The 24,787-nt window shown below is 35.5% G+C and overlaps 1 protein-coding gene across 4 annotated transcripts; it reads left to right on the plus strand.

Annotated features, from left to right (window-relative positions):
• Positions 1-322: 322 nt before the first annotated feature.
• On the plus strand, positions 323-24,787 carry LOC149772814 (uncharacterized). Of its 4 annotated transcripts, none has more exons than XM_089947252.1 (5): positions 323-630; positions 4,556-4,678; positions 5,960-6,116; positions 15,257-15,415; positions 19,094-24,787. In XM_089947252.1, the coding sequence occupies exons 2-5, from the start codon at positions 4,586-4,588 to the stop codon at positions 20,332-20,334; spliced, it is 1,650 nt and encodes a 549-aa protein (XP_089803378.1). In that variant the 5' UTR covers positions 323-630; positions 4,556-4,585; the 3' UTR covers positions 20,335-24,787. The 4 variants fall into 4 exon arrangements, with proteins under 4 accessions (XP_089803378.1, XP_089803377.1, XP_089803380.1 ...); XM_089947251.1 differs by having other exon boundaries at positions 323-571; XM_089947254.1 differs by having other exon boundaries at positions 585-605.

Here is a 24,787-nt window from a genome sequence, read left to right on the forward strand (position 1 = left end):
TATGTTGAGGTATCCTGTGGAGAAAATTCTACCAACTTATTTGAGCAACACTTGGTGTTTGCTTCATGGATTTTACCCAGTGCTCCACTGTACTTATGTTTCATACAATTATTATCGTCAATTTTTTAAATTAATTCTATTTTCTATTTTCCGATACATATATGTATGCGTCTGATGATTAAACACTTCTTTTGATTTTTCTTAACAACTAAAACATAAAAAACCACTAATTTTCATTGCATATTTTGTTTCCAATGTGTTACGTTTTACCATTGCTTTTTTTCCGTTACGTTTTATTTTTCCATTGTGTATTTAAGTCATGCCGTGTGTGTGTGTTTGTGTATGTGTGTGTGTGCGTGCGTGCGCGTGTGTTTAACGAAAGACTTAGTTGGGGAAAGCAGCGTGTACGCTAATAAATAAATAGTCATTCGGTCAGAAGAAGACAGTGATCTATCCTACAGTTTTATCCGAATTCGAGCATAAACTACACTAGCATTCACTGAACGTATTGTTTCCGCGTCCACGTTTGTATTGTGACAGATGAGGAAATATTACTAATTTTGGAAGGGAGGTAACTATATCTCTAGCTCACAGAAATTTCGTTGGTATCTACTTTGATATTTTTCTGTGGTAATTTTATTTATTTCACCGCTCACGTTTGCACAGTATTTAAGAACATGGTTTGAAGTTTGTAGCATACAGTCACAATACATGATGTTTTTCGTCTTAAAATATATTTTGTGTAACTTGTTTTCGAGGATGACTGCAATGAGCAACTCTGAATACTTTTGGAGAATGAAAATACAATAAAATCTATTATAGCTGATTCATTTTACGATAACATGTTTTTACAACAAAAAAAAAAAAACTAATATGAAATAATCAAACCATAGAAGCATCGTAGGTTCTGTAACAGGTTAGAATTTAGCATGAATATGTAGCAGTATTAGTCTCTCCTGTTGTATGAAAAAAATTATTTAAAAAAACAAAATAACTCCGTGCATATATCGAAACGAACCAGTAATAATGTTTAGGGACCCCCTTGTGACAGTTGGGTTAGAAATTATCAATAAATGTATGAAAATGTTATATTTCCTACTTTTTTTTATATCACTGAGGCTTTTTATTTGTAAAATCAGGAAGGGGGTCAAACTACCAGGGAGGGGTGGGCAAATACCATAGTTGATTGAGAAATGTACTTCACCTATTGAATCTTCATTAGCCCAGTGTACTATGTGACAGGAAGCAACTAAAACTGTAGTCCCCTCCAGGGGTCAAGCTAGACTTGAATTTTATGGAGAAGTGACTTCTCCTTTTGGACAGAACTGGGAGAAGTGGGCGTGAAGCTAGAAATGCAATATATATATATATATATATATATATATATATATATATATATATATATATATATGTTCTCTTATTTGAATTAAACCCTCTATTTCCCAGTACTGTATTCATATTTGCATTTAACTTTGGATTTAAGCAATCCTTTATTTTCAAGTAGACAATTTTGTGAGTTATTTTGGCCATATGACTCTAAATGAGAATAACAGAAACAACAGTGCAACAAATTTTAACTGAGTAACCAGATTATGTTACTATAGTTTCAGGTTAGTAAAAATGCTTAATCAACTACCCTTAATACATTGTTTTAAATTCTATTATTTATTTATACTTTCTAAAAGTTCACATTAATGGTACTTTCAAAGAAACAACCCCTGTACCATGTACATGAGGGCAAATGCACATGTATCTTCAGATCATACTGTTAATCATCATTTCTTCGTTGCAGATAAAATATTACCATAACTATTCATACATGACGCACTGAAATGCATAAATTTACAGACATGTCTCCTTTGTAGTCGGTATATGAACTAAACCCGTCTTTCCTACAGAATCAACACAGACACGAGTGCATCTATTTTTAGAAGGAGAGGTTTTCGTAATGTAACCACTCACTTTAATATAGCTTCATTACAACAGTCCATTGACAGGATTGCAAATTTATGGTTTATTTATTTGTCTACATACTTGTAGTGATTTTAAACAGTGGTTAAATAGCATCTGCTTTGCTGCTTTTTTCCATATTTGCACAAATATGAGTCAAGTCAGAAAACACCTTAGACCATAAAACTCTTCTTGTGAATTCCACAACATACTACATAACATTGTTCCATAGGTTTCTGACCTTCATAATTTGCATTTTAAAGTTAAATCTTTAATAAAATAATACCTAGACTTTGCTTTCAATGAATTGTATATTTTTCTGAATATATTTGCCCGATGATTTACGAAAACAGACAATCTAATAAACTGGTTTATCCCAGACTTAGCGATGTCTGCCATTATTTCATGTTAGGCCTACTGGTTCACTTAGTTTCAAACTAATTTTTTGATGAAATAGTGTACAAGAGGCAGTTAATATATATCCAGATCACTGATTCTGATCTTAAAACACAAATTGCTATTTACATACTATTGTTAAAGTTTCAAAACACAAGTTTGTATGTTTTTATCATTAAAGAATAGCATGTGGAAATTGGGTAGTGAGAGTTGCTACCTTACTCGGGAAAGGGTTAATGGTCAATCAACTATCAAAACACATGCTTGTGAAAGTATAAGAGTTTGTTTGTCAACGTAATTGATATCAAGACTAGGCTTAGTTACTGATGTCTTGATGAATACATTTTGCTACAACACTAGAACTAACCGGGCTAGAGTGAGGGGGCATCTCAAAAAGTATGGCCAGTCAATGTACCTCTTAAAAAGCACAGGACAAAGTCATTTTTGCTTTCCTAACAGAAGAAGGCAAAGTTTACATTTTTTTGGCAACTTAGTCGCCTACTTCGCCTGGTAGCATGAACACTGGCCCTCCCAAAAAACTATGAAAATTAGAAGAACTATTGGTTGTCATTAAGTTTAATTTCTATATTCTTTATAACACAGACATAGGTCTTGTTTGTCCATCAGAGTGAGACTTAATTTTGTCAATCCAGGTAAGGACTTATTCCAAACACTAAGCTAGGCATCACACACTTTCTTACACTTAGCTACTGTCCCATCTGAACTATCAATTTGAGCAGCTTTAGCACTCTTCTGAATCTCATTACAATCTTCGTAAGTTTGCCATTTAACCCCAAAATACTTATCCGAATTTGCAAATGCTATTTTGTCTAACTCTACACGTCTTGATTTGAGGTCACATGCACTGCTTATTCCGCTACATTCAGAAAAGAACACAATAAGAAAAGCTAAAGTTGTTTATTTGATGTACTCTTATAAATAACCACATGTTCATCTCTGGGTCTTTCTGCCTCTGAATTCAATCACTGTAGATATCAGTACATTTTCCCACCTGGCGGCCAGTTAAAGCCTTTGAACTTGCCACGCAGCTATTGCTTCATGTTCTTTTGATGTACTCTTATAATGGCAACATGTATGTACATCAAGGGGTCTTTCAGCCACTGAAATCTGTCATTGTGTAAATATCAGCACAGCTAATTGATAAACACATTTTCCCACAAAGCAGGTGGCTGAAGCAGGACTGGCAAGTCTTTGAATTTTGAGGCACACCTATTACATGTGTACAGAGGACTCCTGCCTCAGTGATTGTCTGTGTCCCAGATAAAAAAACTGGCATCCAAATACACATGATTAAGCATTTCCGAGACTTTTGTTTATCCTACGTTTTTCAGGGGGTGGGTGGGTGGAATTTGTTAAAATAAGATGAGAAAAATTTGGGACAAATAGTGTTAAGAAAGTGATGGAAGCATGATCAAAGTTAACAAAGGGATGTGAATGATACTTATTGTCTAGTTAATGCTTCATTTAAATCTTTGCAGAAAAATTAAATTCTTCAATAAAAATCAAAAATGTATTTTAAATTATGAAGTTGTCTCAGGAAATAATTGAGTTAACCACCTTCTTAGGGTTTTATTATTTACTTCCGAAATACTCGTACACAATATATCATGAAAAACAGGAAACAGAAAACAGAAATTAATGTTTGTTTGGTTGGACCACTATTCATACAGTTCATGTTACAGTAATAACTTTCTGGATGAGTGGTACTTGTTATTAACATATCAGTTTGGACTAAGACAGTAAGACAAACGGAGGTATGTTTGTAACAAACAGCTTACAAAATTGTAAAGAATCTGAGTATCTTTTGCAGAAAACAAGTGCAAAAGTTTGTAGTATAAAAAGGATTGTTTAATTAAATTTCTCAGAGCAAGCTGTCATTTGTGGGTAATCAATTCAGGCCTCAAGTACATGTAAGTCTGCTCATTAGAGTCAGAAAAGTTTACCAAAGAATGGAGTTCATGTAATTTGCTACACCTCCACTTTTTAATTTTACATAAAGAATTCTTACTTAGACTTCAACATTTTTGTTGTTTCATGTATTATTGACACATGCTGATAAATTAATATACAGACTGTTAGGGTTCCCAATTTACAACTTTTACTGGGTCTATATTAACTTTTATTTTCTTCTTGGTCTGAAGTGCTAGAACTTCTCAGTTTATCAAAGCTTTTAATTTTGTCCTTACAGAAACATAAGATGCAGTAAACCAGTCAGAAAATGGATCCTATGAAGTTGACAGACTCGGACTGTGACACAGAAGAGTTCAGAAATGCATTAAAATTGGTGATTAAATGTGAGATCCAGTCTTTGGTAAGTCCATTCTTTACGTAGATATCACATTTGGTCTCTTTTATTCAGTAAGGTAAGTGATAGTCTTGGTTTCAGTTTTAGGTTATTATCCTTGCTCTTTTGTTATTTTTATGACTTTATGTTAGTGTAGAAATTAGATATTGCAGTCACTTTTTTACAGCTGCAGTGGCTGCTGCATCATTTTTAACAGTTTGTTCAGGTTTTGGTTAAAGGGTTTAAGTTGCTAATATTTCCTGAAAACCCTACAACAACAACAACAACCACATTATAATTAGGGACTCCAACTACCATGTTTTAACTAGGAACCCCAACTACCACATAACTTGGGACCCCAACTGTCACATTATAACTAGGGACCCAAACTGTTACATAAGTAGGGATCCCAACTAACCACTTAACTAGGAAACCAAACTCATCATCATCAGTCCTGTAGTCTGATAGACTGTTGGGGCACCGCACAAGATCAAACAAGCAGCTTCCTCCATTCCTCTTGTCATTCTCAGTGAGTCGCTCAATGTCAAGCCTTTCTACTCTCAAATGTTATCTTCCCACATCTTTCTTTGACTGCCTCTCTTTCTTCTTCCTTGTACAGTGCCTTGTAGGATTGTCTTGGCAAGTCCTGATGATCGTGAGACATGCCCATACCACTGCAGTTTACATTTTTTCACTGTGATCAGGAGGTCATTGTGAGGCCCAATGTCTTGTCTTATCCTTTTTTTGCATTTCTTCATTGGTGACATGGTCTTTGTATTTGATGACGAGGATCTTTAGGGAACATCTCATCTCTGTGGTCTGTATCCATTTCTCTAAGTTAGCTGTTATGAAACCAAACTAAAACATTACAAACAGGGACCCCAACTACCACATTATAACTATTGACCCCAACTGCCACATTAATACTATGGACTGCAACTACTACATTATAGTTTGGGACCCCACCTACCACATTATTGCTAATGGATGCCAAATTACCAGATTATTGCTGGTTAGTGCTGTATAGTTGATAAAGAAAATGAGGAAAATATGAATTGAAAACTCGATTAAGATGAAGATATGAACTATACTTAAGAAAACCTTGCCTTCTAAAGCTTTCAGACTAATTTGTGAATTTTTTAGTTGCATTGTCTATAGATTTGCATTATCCAATTTCATTGCCATGTTATTCTTTGAGAGTGCATATTCCAGGTAAGAGTATGTGCAGTTAGTAACTACTTTCTGAAAAACGCATATGCTGCATATTCTTTGATTGTCAGCAATTAAATACCTCGTAATTTCTTACAGCTTCAAAGACTTGCAAAGACTGGGGAGGAGTCCATGGTGATAACAGCCAGTATGAATGATGGAAGGCTTAGTCATTTCTTTTCTTCTAGGGCAGTGAAGTTTGCCACCTCCAGTGAAATGGATGACATTAAAAAGAGATTTTGGCAGTCTTGTACAGGTATAAAAATCTGTATCCATAACATTTCATCCATCAGAGTTTGCATTGGTCCCTCTGACTCTCATATAAATGGGGAGTATTTAATTGAGCCTGTCAGTCCTTTCAGTCCTACATGCTTCTGTTCATCCTGATTTCATTTCATTTTTATTACTGGATTTCAACTAAATTTGGCATGCACCTTGGTATTGATAAGACCTTGGTTATATTTGATTGTCAGTTTTCTATGTCATTATTTAGCACATTTATAGTCCCTGACTGTCAGACATGTTCAAATTCATTTCCACATAGTAACTCACTTTATTATTATTATGTTTCATCCAAATTTAGCATGAGACCTGATTTTCATAAGATCATGTCTGAGGGTGTTTGACAGCAATCAGCATCATTATTCTGCAGATTTATTGCCCCTGATTTTTACATGTACTTCTGTTTCATTTCCACACAATAATTCCCTTAGCTGTTATTGAATTTCAACCAGTTTTATTATGCTGCTTGATACTGGTTTGACCATGGATATGTTCAATTGTTGATGTTCTCTGTCTTCTTTATACAGAGTTATAATTCCTGATTGTCAGTCATACACCCACTATTGTTTCCTCATAATAACTCTCTCCATTATTTTTCATTGCAACTTCACTTCATTTTGCAGCTTGTTTTTGGTGTTACCTTGGTTGCATTTGATTCTCAGATTCTTCATCAACTTTAGAGGAGTTATGGCTCCTGTTTTTCAAGCCCACAAAATTAATTCCTTAGTTGTAATTGGCTTTCAGCCAGATTTTATAAGCAACTTCCCAAACAATATTGTTGACATAAGCCATTGTCAAGATAATATTTTTGGGTGGGGACTGGAAAAAACTTTAATTTTGCATATAAGAGAAATGTGTAAGTGGTCACCTGTAAGATAAATAATGGAAATTTTGATTATATGAAAACAAAACTAGTTTGAAATACACTTGTAACAACTTACATCTGTGTTACCTTTTTGCAGTGCAATCTGAAACACATTAAGTACCATATATGTATATGAAAAATCTATGAATTCAAGTAAATATCAAATGTTAGAAAATTTATATATCACTCATATCCGATAGAAAACACATACAAAAATAAAAAATAAACACTTATGTTAAAAATATGGTAGTCCTTTGATCTGTATCCCATCGTCAACAAACTTGTACCACTAAACAAGTCACTACCATATCCATTGTCACCAATAATATCTGGTTGGATAGTGGTAGTTTACATGTTACATGTACATAAATTGGCCTAGATTTTGGTCTGCCTGTGATAATGTAATCATATTGCTGATGCTATCAAAAGGATGAGGCCATTCAAAGAGAAATGAAAACTTGTCAGCTAGTGAAATTTTTCACATCTTTCAGAGATGCACCACATTTAAATTCCATGATGGCCAGATAGAATTAGTTTTAAAAAATTTTAACTTTTTTAGAATGAATATTATGTTCTGCTACCTGCATTCACTGAAACTAAGAATAGATATATTGAAACTAAGAATAGATACATTGAAGCTAAGAATAGATACATTGAAACTAAGAATAGATACATTTCTGAGCATAATAGGTAATAACTTCTTAGCTTTTGGCCCATATCACAAGGCCTTCATCAAAGGATTGACTTCTGGACTGGAATCACGTGATTAACCAAATGTTGACCATATGATAAAACCCTTGTTTACAACAGTCAAAGTTCCAATCACGAATTATGGTTCAATACTGGCTCCCCCTCCATGATTTCAGTAGCTTCTCCTCCTCAGAGTATTGTTCTCTCTGCTGAATACTCTGATGTTATTTCCTCCCTACATGACAAATCTGACAGTTTTTATGCTCCCTCCCTTTCAGTTTTCCACTACTGTTAGGGCATCAAATTAAAGAGGTGAGAAAGCAAGAGGCACAAGAGTTGCCCCTTTGGCTTTCAGCACAAGCTTCTATCTCTGTACAACTCTGTAAGGAAACACAAGAGTTGCTTCTTTGGCTTTCAGCACAAAACTTCTATCTCTGCACAACTCTGTAAGGAAACACATGAGTTGCCCCTTTGGCTTTCAGCACAAACTTCTATTTCTGCACAACTCTATAAAGAAACACAAAAGTTGCCCCTTTGGCATGGGCCCCTTTGACTTTCAGCACAAGCTTCTATTTCTGCACAACTCTATAAGGAAACACTAGAGTTGCCCCACTGGCTTTCAGCACAAGCTTCTATCTCTGTACAACTCTATAAAGAATCACTAGAGTTGCCCCTTTGGCTTTCAGCACAAGCTCCTATCTCTTCACAGCTGTATAAGGAAACACAAGAGTTGCCCCTTTGGCTTTCAGCATAAGCTTCTATCTCAGCACAAGCTTCTATTTCTTCACAACTCTTTACGGAAACACAAGAGTTGCCCCTTTGGCTTTCAGCACGTACTTCTGTCTTTGCACAGCTCTATTAGGAAACTCAAATGTTGCCCCTTTGGCTTTCAGCACAAGTCTCTTTTTCTGCACAACTCTATAAGGAAACACAAGAGTTGCCCCTTTGGCTTTCAGCACAAGCTTCTATCTCAGCACAACTCAATAAGGAAACACTAGAGTTGACCCTTTGGCTTTCAGCACAAGCTTCTATCTCAGCACAACTCTATAAGAAACACAAGGGAATGGATGATTGTTGACAGAGAAAATAGAGGCACTTCTCAATAGTGGGATTTTTTTTTCTCCTGACTAGGCCATTTAAGTATGGAACCCTTAATATATATCAACTTGCCATCCTTCATATATCGAAGTATTGTTAGAAAAGGCATCAACCAAGACGTTAACATTTGACCTTCAATAACATTTTAGACCAAGTCATATCTCAGTTCAGAACATCCTCCACAGAATGCTGCACACCAGGGTGACATGCTACAAAAAACATTCGGCAAATATGGTAATGGTTCACACCATGATAAACCTTCTTCCCTCATTCAGAGTGGATAATGTAGAAACGTCAGACTTTATCTCTTTTCATCATTTTGTCTATCTGTACTGTGTATGGAACTCTTAGCACATAGTAACTTGGTGTCTTTCTCCCAAATGTATGGCTCATATGTTGGAGAGAGGATCAAACAAAAAATTTAGATGAGGAAGTTTATTGAAGCATGCCTACCCACTTATTGCAGTGATGGACCTCTTACAATGCCAGTTATTGGGTTGGGGAGCACACTGATTACTGGACTTTGCGATGGTCAGTGGCAATGATCAGTGGCAAGTGGTTGCTTCAAGAGAAGGCTGTTCATATCAACTACTTAGAAATGAAAGCCAGTCCACCTTTTTGTGTTGATTAAATGCATCCTTAGAAACACAGACCTGATAATGTCAGATAAATTGGTTGTGTTGATATACCTCAGCAAAGGGGTGGGGTGGGGGAGAGTCACCAGACCTTTGCCCCACAGTATGGGAATACTTTCATTGCTGCTTCCAATATGAGGTAATATTTATGTCCTTCAAATGGCGTATTGTTCTGGTTGACTCATTATGAGAGTATGCCTGTTTCATACAGTGTTGTCCCTCCATGAACCTGCCATCAGGTCTGTGCTTTTTGGGGCTATCTAATACTTTACTTTTTGACACTGGGCTCAGAAGCATGGAACATTGATACTTTTATAATAAGCTGGGAGGAAATGTGGGCATACTCCTTACCTCCATCAGTTTTGATTCTGAAGATAATTAAGAAATGAGGGGCACAGTTCAGATAGTTCTGATTGCTCCACTAAGATGGAACATCCTGGACCCAAAACGGCTTGATTCAGCAAACAGATATACACAGACATTAAGATAGTGATATCCACTCCACTAAGGCAGTTTAGATGGCCACTGTTCCTTCCATGTCCAGAGAAGCTCCTTCACGCTTGACCCCTTTCAGGGATGTATTGAGTGAAAAGGAACTTCAAGGTTCAGCCTTGGAAAGGAGCACAACAGCTGAAGATCCTCCACTTTGAGGACATATGGGGGGAAATTGTGTGCTGTCAGTCACCTCACACCACTCTAGACACCCATTCCCTGATGGCAGACTTCTTTCTCTTTCTCTCTGACAACACAAAGTTATGCCTATCACAATCAAGAGATACTTTACCATTATTTCAGACACCTTCAGATTCTATTATTTCAGACACCTTCAGATTCTATTATTTCAGACACCTTCAGATTCCATTATTTCAGACACCTTCAGATTCTATTATTTCAGACACCTTCAGATTCCATTATTTCAGACACCTTCAGATTCCTTTATTTCAGACACCTTCAGACTTCTTGGAAGAGAAAGTGTTACTGCAACAAGGAAATCTCCAACTTGCTGTCCAGGTTTTGCATAACTGGACCATGCTCCCTCACATGAATCCGAAATGGAATCTCTCCTTGATTTTGACATGGTCAAACTAGTTTGAACCACATTCTTCCACCTCACTGAAGCACCTGTCAAAGAAGACCTGCAATTAATGATAATGCTAGCTTCAGCATGCAGAGTGAGTGAGTTATCTAGGATATCCATTGATCCAAACTACATGCAGATTTGTTCTGATGTTTCAGATTTTTTAATGATAACATCTTGGTTCCCTTTCATAGAACAGCTTACAGTCGCTAATCAACCAACAAATGGCTATTCACTCCCTCACCTTGATCAATTAATTTAGAGATGCAAAGCTGCAGGAGACCCTATGTATCCTAAGATATTACCTGAGATGAATGGACAATATCTCCATCAAGTGAAAAATGCTATTCGTACTGCTGAAAGGCACGAAAGCAAGACATCCTCACAAGGTTGTTATTGAATCAGCATACTCTCAGTGTCTCACAGGATCAGGTTTGTCAATTTGATTTAATTTTGGAGAAGATCATGACACCAAATGGAATTACAGCCAGGGCTCAGGAATTTTTTTTCTTGCACTCATTCCAGGGATGAGTGGGTTACAAGAGTTACTGTCCCTGTCAACAATATACTTGGCACAGTTGACTTTTCTGCTCCAGTGCATATGCTTCTTTAAAGAACTATGGCTTGAAACTGACATGGGTCCATATCATGAAAATATTATGTAATACATGACTTCTTGGATAGACATAAAAACACATAAGTTTAACTTGAGAAATTGGAGTTGCAAATATAGCCCTTGATTTCTTAATGTTATTCCTATTTCAGTATTCAAAGTGTCATAAATGTTTCAAAGATTTATCACAAATCTTTAGGACTTAGATATGGAAGAAGTTAAGAGGCAGAGAATGTTAAAATTTCATGAATTTCATCTGGTTAGACATGTTTATGCTTGATATGTATATTTTTAAGAAGAAGTGGCTTTATTTATTTACCCAAGCCAAGTAAAGGTGCCAACTGTAACATGGCCTAACCAGATGAAGAATCACACACATTTTGACATTCTGTGTCTCTCAACTTCTGACTCATAAAGATATGCGATAGCTTATTGAAAGTGAAACGATGCCTAAAGTACAGTCAAGGGCTAAGTGTGGAACTGCAGCATTTGTTCATAATATATACCCTGTTAGGTATGAAGCTTACATTAGCTGCCTTTGTAAAAGAAATAAAGTTATTTCCTTTGCAACATGTTTTGACTTGACAAGTAAGCAGATTAGACACATGTGAAAGCAGTGACACATACTTAATGTTAATTGATGCTAAACTTGTTCCCTTAATGCACTCCAATTTATTCTTAGGTGCATTTGTGCATCTGCTCAGCATGTGGGCAAGTACAAAGTATTTTTTTACTTGGTTGAGTCACTTTTTACCCAAACAGGACCAGTGAACAAGTATTTTTTTACTTGGCTGAGTCAGTTTTTACCCAAACAGGACCAGTGAACGAGTACTTTTCCTGAGCCGTGACAGCTTATTGAATGACTGCACAGTTAGGTCTGACAAGATGTCAGTCTTTTTTATTACTAGTATTGTTTAAAGATACACATTTGGGAGTCTAGGTATACTTTGCCCTTTCTGAAAGCTATCCTTAGAATATTTATACCACAGAACAGGATATTGTTACTGTTTTCAAGATCAAAATTTACAGCATTGTGGATGGCTCATTGTACAGTATGTCAACAACTTTTGGATCTGCTGTAGATCAACACGTATGTATGGTATTAAGTATCACCTATACATGTGGATCAGCCATAGATCACAAAGTATGGATGGTATTGAGCATAAAGTATGCATGGTTTTGGGTATCATCTATACATGTGGATCAGCCATAGATCACAAAGTATGGATGGTATTGAGTATCAGCTATACATGTGGATCAGTCATAGATCATAAAGTATGGATGATATTGAATGTAAGCTATATGTATGTATCAGCCATAGATCACAAAGTATGGTATTGAGTATCAGCAATACATGTGGATCAGCCATAGATCATAAAGTATGCCTGGTATTGAATGTCAGCTATACATGTGGATCAACCATAGGTCACAAAGTATGCATGGTATTGAGTATCAGCTATACATGTGGATCAGCCATAGATCATAAAGATGGATGGTATTTAATGTCAGCTATACATGTGGATCAGCCATAGATCACAAAGTATGCATAGTATTGAGTATCAGCTATACATGTGGATCAGCCATAGATCACAAAGTATGCATGCTATTGAGTGTCAGCTATAAATGTGGATCAGCCATAGATCACAAAGTATGCATGCTGTTGAGTGTCAGCTATAAATGTGGATCAGCCATAGATCACAAAGTATGCATGGTACTGAGTGTCAGCTATAAATGTGGATCAGCCATAGATCACAAAATATGCATGGTACTGAGTGTCAGCTATACATTTGGATCAACCATAGATCATAAAAGTGTGCATGGTATTGAGTATCAGCTATACATATTGTTATATATATTTGATTTAATTTATATTTGATTTAATTTAATTGTAAGTTTTAAAATCTTTTCATTTTTAATTTCATTACATTTCAAAGTAATGTAATTTTGTTTACTACGAATTTAATATTTTCCAGAAATTAGTTTGACCTGATCTTTTAGTTGTAAACACCGAACGTTGTATCTTTTGCTGACCTAGTTCCTGGCCTTGATTCAGAATCATGTAAACAACTTTTTTAAAATTCATTCTTTATGTGTGAATGATAATAGTGATATCAAGGCTGTACTGGAATGCATGACCTTACACATGTTACTAGATTCTAAACTGTTCTGGAATGTGATCACATGACCCTCATAGGGGCATCTATTTTGTGCAATATTTCACTGTATAACCTTTGTCTATAGAGAAATAATCTCAATTGGGCTTTTACCTTGGACACTGGTAAGTGTTTGTTTGTGGCCAGTTTGGAGATACAGTTTAATTTTTATTCAAATTATTTGGATTCCAAAAGATTTAATTCATTTTCCTGGAAATATTTTAGTGCACATGCAGAATTCTTGGACAAAGACATTTATTTAAGTTTTATTCGAAAATTCAAACACCAGAAATATTGTTTGTGGATCATCAAAAAGCTGTAGACACATCCATAATATAAAGGCTACAGTATATGTCATCACCTTCCATTTTGGATTTTTCACCGTGACTGGAACTCAAATTTCATTAGAATTTTCATTGCTAGGACTTCTAAAATTTAATTCGTGGATTATTCTGGGATTATTTATAGATTTGATTCTTAAAACTGTAAGTTCTTAATTTTTCATTTTTTACATTGTTTTTCCAGGGATATAAATTATTTGTTAAATTTTTCAAAGTGTGTTGTTTTCACACTTTCTTTTGTTACTGTTTACACGTAAACACATAACATAAGAATGTGGATCAGCCATAGATCATAAAGTATGTATGGTATTGAATATCAGTTATACATGTGGATCAACCGCTCCGGTGGCCTAGTGGTTAGAGCATCCATCTTGGATATGGGAGGTCATGGGTTCGATACCCGGCAGAGTCATACCAAATACTTATAAAAATGGTACTAACAGCTTCCTCGCTTGGTGCTCAGCATTAAGAAATTAGTGTTAGGACTGGTTGGCCTGGTGTCAGGATAATGTGACTGGGTGGGACATCATGCCATATGTCTGTGGCATGATGCCCCAGTACTAGATATCACTATAAACTGCCACACTACAGATATCATAGCGATATGACTGAAAAATTGTTAAAGCTACATTAAAAATCCAGATCACACACACATACACATGGATCAGCCATAGACCACAAAGTATGCATGCTATTGAGTGTCAACTACTGATCAGTTGTAGATCACAAAGTGTGCATGCTATTGAGTGTCAACTACAAATTAGTTGTAGATCACAAGGTGTGCATGCTATTGAGTGTCAACTACAGATCAGTTGTAGATCACAAAGTATGCATGCTATTGAGTGTCAACTACAGATCAGCTGTAGATCAAAACAAAAAAAAAATCAAAATCACACACATATACACATGGATCAGCCATAGAACACAAAGTATGCATGCTATTGAGTGTCAACTGCAGATCAGTTTTAGATCACAAAGTATGTATGCTGTTGAGTGTCAGGTTCATATCAGCTGTGCATCAAAGTATGCATGCTATTGAGTTTCAGCTACAGATCAGTTGAAGATCACACAGTATGCATGCTATTGAACATCAACTACATATCAGCTGTAGATCACAAAGTATGCATGCTATTGAACATCAGCTACATATCAGCTGTAGATCACAAAGTATGCATGCTGTTGAGCATCAGCTATATATGTTTTGATTTATGAAATGGTTAGAAAATATAAAACCATATGCACTTATGCCAAATACATATAAAAATTTTTGAGGACTAAAACTCTATTGGTTCTTTTATTATTTTAGGACTTATTCTTGACTGTTAAGTAACATTACTTTTCATTTAAATAAATCAGGGACAAATGTATAAAAAAGGGATTTAATGCAAGTAGCAAATGTAGATTGGGGAGCAGTCAGGAAGGACTTACTTCAATATTACTGGAGTTGCGTGAGCTCTACACTAAGTATTGTCCACCTGTGTTGACCTGCTAGCCTGTATGACCACCATTGTGGTATTTGTACATTGTATTATTCATATAATTAACTGAGAAAAGTTTAATTTGTATCTTCAAACCTGTGCTGCTTAAAATGTTTTGACTTTTACCTGCTCCCATTGAATGATGTTCGTAATTTCTTCTCAGGTGAAGAGAATATTGCTGAGAGAAGAAACATGCCTCCCAATTCATTCGATCAGGTTGCGGTCAAACAGGAAGTTGTAGATAATGAAGGCTATGCTGCACATGATTTTATGGATGGTCATCAGTCATTCAGTGAAGATTGTCAGGAAAGAATCACTGATGGTAAACTTTAATTTAACTTGAGCCACTTCCATCACTTGCAAAGGAAAATCACCGTTTTTATTATTAGCTTGGTTTGCTATAAGGTCAAGTGTGCATATGGCACATATGTTGTTACTCCAAGTGCCATTGCATTAAATCTCCATGTCTTACAGTGCCATAAAACACCAAACCAAATCATAATCATAATGCATTCATCAACACTTGCTACCTTAAATGGTTGTCTCAAAAACTGCTGAACTGTATTTGACCAAGTCTGGCAGAGAGCATATTGGCATTGAGGGATTTTAGTTTTCTGCAACAGATGGTGATCAATCATCAAATGTGGCCAAATTTGACAGAAGGTCTCTGGTTTTGGGGGCTTTCCAAATTTGACTGAAGTATCTATGGCTTTTTGGGCTTTCCAAATTTGACAGAAGGTCTCTGGTTTTGGGGGCTTTCCAAATTTGACTAAAGTATCTATGGTTTTTTGGGCTTTCCAAATTTGACAGAAGGCCTCTGGTTTTGGGGGCTTTCCTGGCTTGGTGGGCTTTCTAAATTTGACAGAAGGTCTCTGGCTTTGTGGGCTTTCTAAATTTGAGAGAGAGTCTTATGGCTTTGTGGGCTTTCCAAATTTGACAGAAGGTCTGTGGTTTTGGGGGCTTTCCAAATTTGACAGAAGGTCTGTGGTTTTGGGGGCTTTCCAAATTTGACAGAAGGTCTCTGGCTTGGTGGGCTTTCTAAATTTGAGAGAGAGTCTTATGACTTTGTGGGTTTCCAAATTTGACAGAAGGTCTCCTGGTTTTAGGGGCTTTCAAAATTTGACAGAAGGTCTTTGGTTTTGTGGGTTTTACAAATTTGACAAGGTCTCTGGCTTTGTGGGCTTTCTAAATTTGAGAGAGAGTCGTATGGCTTTGTGGGCTTTCCAAATTTGACAGAAGGTCTCTGGTTTTGGGGGCTTTCCAAATTTGACAGAAGGTCTCTGGCTTTGGGGGCTTTCTAAATTTGACAGAAGGTCTCTGGCTTGGTGGGCTTTCTAAATTTGAGAGGAGTCTTATGACTTTGTGGGCTTTCCAAATTTGACAGAAGATCTCTGGTATTGGGGGCTTTCCAAATTTGACAGAGGGTCTCTGGCTTTGGGGGCTTTCTAAATTTGACAGAAGGTCTCTGGCTTGGTGGGCTTTCTAAATTTGAGAGAGAGTCTTATGACTTTGTGGGTTTTCAAATTTGACAGAAGTCTCCTGGTTTTAGAGGCTTTCAAAATTTGACAGAAGGTCTTTGGCTTTGTGGGTTTTACAAATTTGACAAGGTCTCTGGCTTTGTGGGCTTTCTAAATTTGAGAGAGAGTCATATGGCTTTGTGGGCTTTCCAAATTTGACCGAAGGTCTCTGGCTTTGGGGGCTTTCTAAATTTGACAGAAGGTCTCTGGCTTGGTGGGCTTTCTAAATTTGAGAGGAGTCTTATGGCTTTGTGGGCTTTCCAAATTTGACAAAAGGTCTCTGGTTTTGATTGCTTTCCAAATTTGACAGAAGATCTCTGGCTTTGGGGGCTTTCAAAATTTGACAGAATGTCTCCTAGGTTTAGGGGCTTTCAAAATTTGACAGAAGGTCTCAGGATTTGGGGGCATTCTAAATTTGACAGAAAGTCTCCTGGCTTTCTAACCTTTCCAAATTTGACAGAATGTCACCTGACTATGGAGAATTTAAATATTTTTACAACCGATTCTGATCCATCAGATATAGCAACCATTACTGAAAATTTGGAAACCTTGATATGACTTCTGTAAAACTATTGAGTGGAATTTGGCAGAAAACAACTTGGAATGAAGGTCTTCCAAATCTGTGTAAATTATATCTATCCATCATCAAATACAACTGCCATTACTAAAAAAAAATATACTTTAAATGAGCTCTTCTCAAAAACCATGGAACAGAATTTACCCATTCTTTATATATAACATTTTGGCCTGAAGACTTTTTAAATTTATACAACTCATTCTGATCTGTGATAAATAAATCCACCAATACTAATATATATATATATATATATATATATATATAGAGATAGATAGATAGTTAGATAACCATTTGAACAACCTTGCTGCCATGCAAGGTGGCCACTGTGACCGATAGAAAAAATTGAATGACTTCTTCACAAAACTGCTTGTTTGAGCAGACTTTGTATTCAGTTACAATAAAAACAAGCAAGTTGATAATGAACACTCTTACATTGATTTTAATGTGTTGTTCAAGGTTTTAGTAGCTTTTAGCATGACTGTGCAAACAAGTATGGATGGATTTTTACGAAGCCCAGTTTGGGGGTTATCTGAAGAATCCATTGAATGATGCCAGTTCAGTAATGTGTTTTTTCCTTTGGCAGCTTTCCCTGATCACATGAATCCAGCCATGACAAAAGGATAAATTATTTTATCATTCCTGTCTATCCAGTATAAAGACACAGGGAAGTAATGGTGCATTTCAGGAAACATTTAAGTATTTTAGCTTTATTTAAAGCTGTTTAAGATTGAAATATATTACTTACCTTGTCATATTATGTAATTAATGCGTAAAAGGTCACAGTGGTCATCTATATAATGTGCATTTATTTTTTACAGAAAAGGTGATTTAAATGACATGAATAACCTAAAAATTCCCCCAAAACACATATAATTTAAAATTAAAGTAAGGTAGGCATAAGTTAGTGAAAATTCAAAACATTCACAGGATGAATTTGGTGGGACACAAAACCATGAGGGCTCATCACCATTTAGCATGACGGTAGGTACCTAAGTGGTCATATCTAAAGCATAATGTTTCAATATTGCTTGGAGATATCATATTGCTGATCATAATTACTCTATAAATGGTAAATTGTATAGACTTTGTGCACGTGATTACATAGTTTTAACCAAAGTGCAAAACACTCCACCTAGCAGAGTCAAATCTACACACTATACACACTGCACGATCCCCATTGGGCAACACTTGCCATATCTGAATATATATTTAATATGCCACTGAAAGTCACTCAGAGGTTTATAAAAGGCATTAATTTTGCTTGTTATCCAGAAATAGAACAATATGTGATCTCCTGTCCTTGACATCAGGTTTAATGTTTTTGGCGATGACAAAAATAATTGTATTACAGGTAATCTTACGAACATGGCGATGACAAAAACATTTGTATTAGAAGTAATCTTGTGAACATGGTGATGACAAAATATGTTATATAACAGGTAATCTTGTGAACATGGCAATGACAAAAAATTCTGTATTACAGGTAGTCTTGTGAACATGGCGATGACAAAATGTTTCGTATTACAGGCAGTCTTGGGAACATGTTAACGTAGACATAATAGAAAATATCTTTTCTAACCAATTTTGTTACGTTGGAATTTCTTAAGGATATCTGACATGGTTTCAGTTAAAAGGAATAAAGGACAGACTTATTGTGGATTTCAGGGCATTTTTGAGGGCCATTAGAGCATCATACCTGTCAAGAGACTATTGTTTCCATTTTCTATGCTTTTACTCTAATGCCCTAATAGACAGAGCAGTGAAACTTGTTTACATTCCATGCCTGCCTGGTATATTACAGGTTTGTCACAAAATATCAGTCTGATTACATGTTTGTACACCAATGGGACTCTGACCTTGAATCTCCTTGTTTATTTATCTATTTTATTTACATCCTTTTTTTCAGGTTCCCTTATGAAAAAAATTGAGTCAACTTTTGATTTTGATGGAAAATCGATCAAGAAATCCACTAGTTCTGTTGTGCCTTGTCAGTTATTTGCCATTAACTCTGGTGTGTCGTTAAATGACCAGATTTTCAGCCCCATTTGGAGAAATCTGAGCAACCAGGATAATAATTCATCTCTTTCAATAGACAAAGCAATGAACAGGCAGGAAGATATAGTTATTCAGCATAGAGGAAAGAGAGAGGAATTGCCTGAGAGGTTTGATGTCAGTGATAAACCTTTATGTAGTTATAATGACTGTGCTGACACAAACACATATTTAAAAGAAAGGTCCAGCTTGTCAAAATCAGTCAGTAACAAGAACAGCTATCAAACAGTTTCAAACAAAAACATTTTAACAAACAATTCAACTGAAGAAGACTGTTCTTATTTACTAGTTTCTAATAAAACTGAGAAAGCAGTGCCGTTCAAAATGGATCCTTCAGGGGAGGAAAAGCAAAAAGAACAGAGCAGCTTTTCCTGTACTGATTTAAGGACTGGTACAGATTTATACAGTCAAGCTTATGTGAGTCCAAGAAAATCACTGCAAAAGTCAAATTCTGAGAATTCTGTATCATCAAGGATGACAATACACAAGGGTCCTGAACCAGATAGAGATGGTGCAAATTTTAACTGTAATACATCTGGCACTGAAAGTAATTTGACAGGAATAATTCCAGGAAAGAAGGATCATTCTGATCTCCAAAACATGGAACTTTCAGAAATTCAGAGCGTACCCATTGAAATAAAAGATGAATGTTCTCAAGATGTCAATACATTTGATACCTTGATGACGTGTGTTCAGGGTAGCAGGGAAAGCAGTAATATGATTGGTCAAAATATGGAGGTTGTAGAAATGAGCAGCCTGCCAGCAGAGATGTCAGTATTGCCAACCCCAGATCAAAGTCTCAAAGAAAAGTCCTTCACACAGATTGGTGGTATGATAAAGTGCCTTTTATGCAACAAAATTTTGCAAAGCAAAAATTATATGGATACACACTGGCGCATACATATTGGCTTACGTCCCTTTGAATGTTCTGTCTGTGGAAGGCAGTTTTCTGATTTATCAAATAAGCGACGTCATATGAAGCTTCACACAGGAATCAAACCACATAAGTGCTATGTTTGTGGTCAAACTTTTAATCGGCGTGATTCCATGGTGTCTCACTTTGAAAGGAAACACCAGGCTTTTCTTCAAAAATGAGATTTTTGGTGTTGCATAATCATGAATGGCATTCTGATTTATTTATAATCAAATAACAGATATTTCTTATACAGTTCTCTCCTGCCTGTTCTTAATGCAGAATGATGAAAACATATACAACAGAGAACATCAAATGACGTGCATCAACATTATGAGTGATATGTTTGGTTTGTGTGCTCTGGTGTATAAATCTACAGTAAAACCTTGGATTGCAAGAATAATTCATCCTGGAAACGTGTTTGTAATCCAAAGCACTCGTATATCAAAGCAAATTTCCCCATAAGAAATAATGGAAACTCAGATGATTCGTTCCACAAACCAAAAATATTCATATAAAAATGATTAATACAAAATACCTACTTCCACCGTAATCATCTCCTTCTTACTGCCTTCCTTTTCAACCTTTTTCTTCATGGTGGCCATTGTTGCAGTACAGTTACTAAAGAACAGTCACTACACTTGGACACAAAATAAAAAAATGCTTTACGCACACACACGTGGTCACAACACTATAGTAAACAATATACGCTCGCACGGATGTTGACTATACGAGTGAGGCATGCCGATTGAGACCAAGCATGGGAGATGATTACCCACAATCCTGCAGCGAGAGAGAGGAGAACCATTGACTCAGTTGTGATCACGTGACACTCGGCAGACAAAGCGTATACGTACACTCGTATTGCAAGACCTCACTTGTTTATCAAGTTAAATTTTAAATATTTGCTCATCTTGCAAAACACTCGCAGACCAAGATACTTGCAATCCAAGGTTTTACTGTATATGCAGAAGGAAGAAGTTCTTTTCTGTTTTCCATTAAAATTTATCGATTTGATTCTTATTGTTATAAAAGTGTCTTTAATATGGCGAACATTTTCACATTAATGATAAGGCTTGTTGCATCAAGTGGCAACAGTTCTCATTTGTATCATTAGGTATTGATTTAATTGTAGTTTATGTTAGTAGAGTAGTTAGTTTTGCTGTTGGTAGATTAGTTAAAGGTATTGAAGTGACTATAACTGAAAACACCTGAACTCATCTTCATTATTATTGTTACTGTTAATTTTTTGTATGACTGGAAGATATGGGTGAATATTAATATATATCTATAATTCTGTACAAGTAAGATTCACCATCAAATATGGCTGCCATTACTAAAAATAGAGAAACATTTCAATAACTTCACAAAGCCTAGTCAACAGAATTTGACCAGATTTGATGGAAAGCGTCCTGGCACAAATTTTGCACATATGATGCTGATTTGCTCTCTGATATGCCTACCAGCTGTTACTAAACATAGAAAACCTAAAGATGGGATCTTCTCGAACAGTGCTCAACAGAATTCGACAAACAGTGACCAAAAACCCATTAGAATGCTTAGTCATCCATATAGAAGTAAAAGTTCCTGGGTAATATGATTTTCAGTGTTAATCATGCATTTTTGGTAGCTGAAAACGTTCACAAACTTTGAAAATTCAGACCATTGTTGTAAACATTGCCATTCATGTTGTTATTTGCATGTACTTGAATAAAATCATTAAATAAATAAATTCAGTTGCCTGGCTAAATTTATAGAAATTTTACCACTTTGCAAATGTATTGATCTACATACTGATGAAATATATATTTGTTTTATTATCATTATGATAATTATCATTATTATTATTATTATTATTATTTACCCCTCTCCAGGTTGGTAAGTAAAGAAATAGCATGCATTAATTTAGCTGTTCTTTCTTCCTACACATAATCGTATGAGTTTGCAGTTGTCAGTTTGCATGAATTGCCATAAAACTTCATAAATAAATGTCATGCTTATGTTTTCTTGAAACATTTTTATCACCACTCATCCTATATGTAAAGTCATATTGATTTATTATAATGGCTAGTTGGTCCTCCTTGAAAATGGTCACCATGCAGTTATATTTGAAATTTGTGTAACGTTACACATCATGAAATGGAAGTCATATTGACATGGGGTCTTTGCTAGAGGACTTCTTATGGTGTCTTATGGAGGACTTCTTATGGTGTTTTATGGTCCTACATGGAAATGTGGGAAGTCATATTGACATGGGGTCTTTGCTAGAGGACTTCTTATGGTGTCATATGGTCCTACATGGAAATGCTGCTGACCTGACCTTGAACACCATTGTGGCCATCTTGAAAATCAAGTTTTTGCTATTCCTGCTGAACTGATTGTCTTATCATTATAGAGGGTTTTCACCAGATATTGTTATTCTTAAATGAAAATGGTGTTAATATGGCATGAAAATGGTGTTAATATGGCATCCAACTAGACTTCTACAGTATCCCTCTTTAATATTATGTTATTACACAAATGTCATATTGGCAGTTATAGGTCCTTGGTCCGTCATAGTAACCTGTTGCCTTGTGTTATTACAGGAGACTCAGGGCCTATAGCTGGGTCAATACGAAATACTTGATTAATGAGAATTTGTTAAATAACTTATTTTTTTGATCAGATTTTATGTTACAATTTAACTGATATCAGAATAAAAAATGTACATATTTAAAACATTTAATTCATTGAATATGATGAATACCAACAGATTGCAAGTTTACGGTTTTTTATTTTAAAAAAATATTCACAGAAATCTGCATGTCATTCAGTTTTATGTATGCCTTGTTTCTTGGGAACTTTCACTAGAAGCAGATCTGATGAAGGATAATTCCTATAATTTTTCTTTTCTTTGAAGGATCTGTATTTATATTGATAGCTTGCCAGGTCCTCTACTGTAAATAGAAGTGGGACTTTCATGGTCTACATTTTTTAGTGACTCTTTGAAAGCTTTTTTGGAAGGACTGACGTATTTTTCGGCTGGTAACAGGTTATGCCGAATTGTCATTAAATATGGCTGTAATTTCTAAAAATGGAGAAACATGGAAATGACTTCTCAAAATTTGGTAAACAGAATTTATCCCGATTTAACAGCATTCTGGCATATGTGTTTTGCACATCTGATGCTGATCTATCATTTAACAAGCCTGCCAACTATTGCTAAAAATAGAAAAAGCTGCAAAACGATATCTTCTCAACAGAATTTGACAAAATCCGGCAGAAACATCTGGATATACACGGCTTTAAAGTTTTTAACAATCCACTACCAAATATGGTTGCGATTGTAAGAAAAATAATGGAAAAAAAACTTGACATGATTTTGCAATTGCTTAGCAGAATTGGTTAAATTTTATTGAAAACATCTGGTAGTAAAAGTTTTCAAATTTTTTACATATTATATGGCTGCCATTGCTAAAAATGGAAAATTCTGTAAATGTGTTATCAAAAGCTACTCACCCTGAGATGACCCAATTTTACAGAAATAAGTCAGACATGAATGCTTTAAAATTTGTACAAATGATGCCAGTTTGCATCAAATAAGGATGATGTTACGAAAATAGAAAAATCTGGAACAATTTATTCGAAAACACCACCTATCAGACTTTGATGAAATTTTAAAGTGTTGCTTGATTGTCTTTTAGATTTTTACAGATGATAACAGTTTTTTCTAAAGACATGACTGCCATTTGTAAATATTAGAAAATATTAACATAGCATTAGCTCAAAGCTGCCAAACAGAATTGTACGAACTTTAACACAAAGTTTCCTGCCATAGGAGCCTTTCTGCCAACAAATCTGAAAGAGTATACAAAAACTAGAGACACCTTGAAACAACTGCTTTCATGTCATATGCAGTCAATAGAACTGGAAGAAATTTCAACATTAATGCCCTACTGAGGTAGATTTCTTGTTTGCGTAATGCAAGGGAAGTAACTGGTGAGATGGATTACTTACAGTCACAAGTTTTGGCTTAAGCAACATTTTTTGGCGTACAGAAAAAGCTTAAACGTACCACACCCAACCCACAAAAAATGCGTCAGTTTCACTGTGACAGGCTGGACTGCAATACAGGAGACTAAAGTCTCTAGTATAAACAACACAAATCAAGCTTGCTCCAAACAAACTAGAAATAATGTCATACATCAGTGGTGAACAGCAACAATTTTTTTTTTACAGAGGAACAAAATTCCACCATTTGCAAGCGAGCAAGAGGGGAGTGATTTATTGGTAATTTTTATTTAGATAGAAATGAAACAGGTAGCCAGAACAAAGAGGTATCATCACAGTATTTGGTTTATTGTGATATGAAGTGATTAATCAACTCTTTAGAAAAACTATTATAAAGTGTTTATTGATTGTATATTTCAAAGTAAACTTTGAAGTTAGCCTAGTGAGGGATATCAGACACACTTGAGCCTCTTGTCAGTTTTTATGTTCTACCTTTCTAATAATTTGTAACATGGGACACGATGTTAATGTTAAATTCTTAAAGACCATGCTATGAAGGATCACTATTCTACACGATGTTTACAATAATTTCACTGTTATGTATATCTATATTTTTGGCAACTCCTAGTAAATGATTTTATTTAA

Source organism: Sinohyriopsis cumingii, unplaced genomic scaffold (assembly GCF_028554795.1).
Source record: "Sinohyriopsis cumingii isolate HCF-2022 unplaced genomic scaffold, ASM2855479v2 utg001170l, whole genome shotgun sequence".
In the NCBI taxonomy this organism is placed as follows: Eukaryota; Metazoa; Mollusca; class Bivalvia; order Unionida; family Unionidae; genus Sinohyriopsis; species Sinohyriopsis cumingii.

Coding starts and splice junctions, on each gene's coding strand:
- LOC149772814 (XM_089947252.1), top strand. CDS start 4,586: ATGGATCCTATGAAGTTGACAGACTCGGACTGTGACACAGAAGAGTTC. Junction 4,679..5,959: donor AATGTGAGATCCAGTCTTTG/GTAAGTCCATTC, acceptor AATTTCTTACAG/CTTCAAAGACTTGCAAAGAC. Junction 15,416..19,093: donor TCAGGAAAGAATCACTGATG/GTAAACTTTAAT, acceptor CCTTTTTTTCAG/GTTCCCTTATGAAAAAAATT.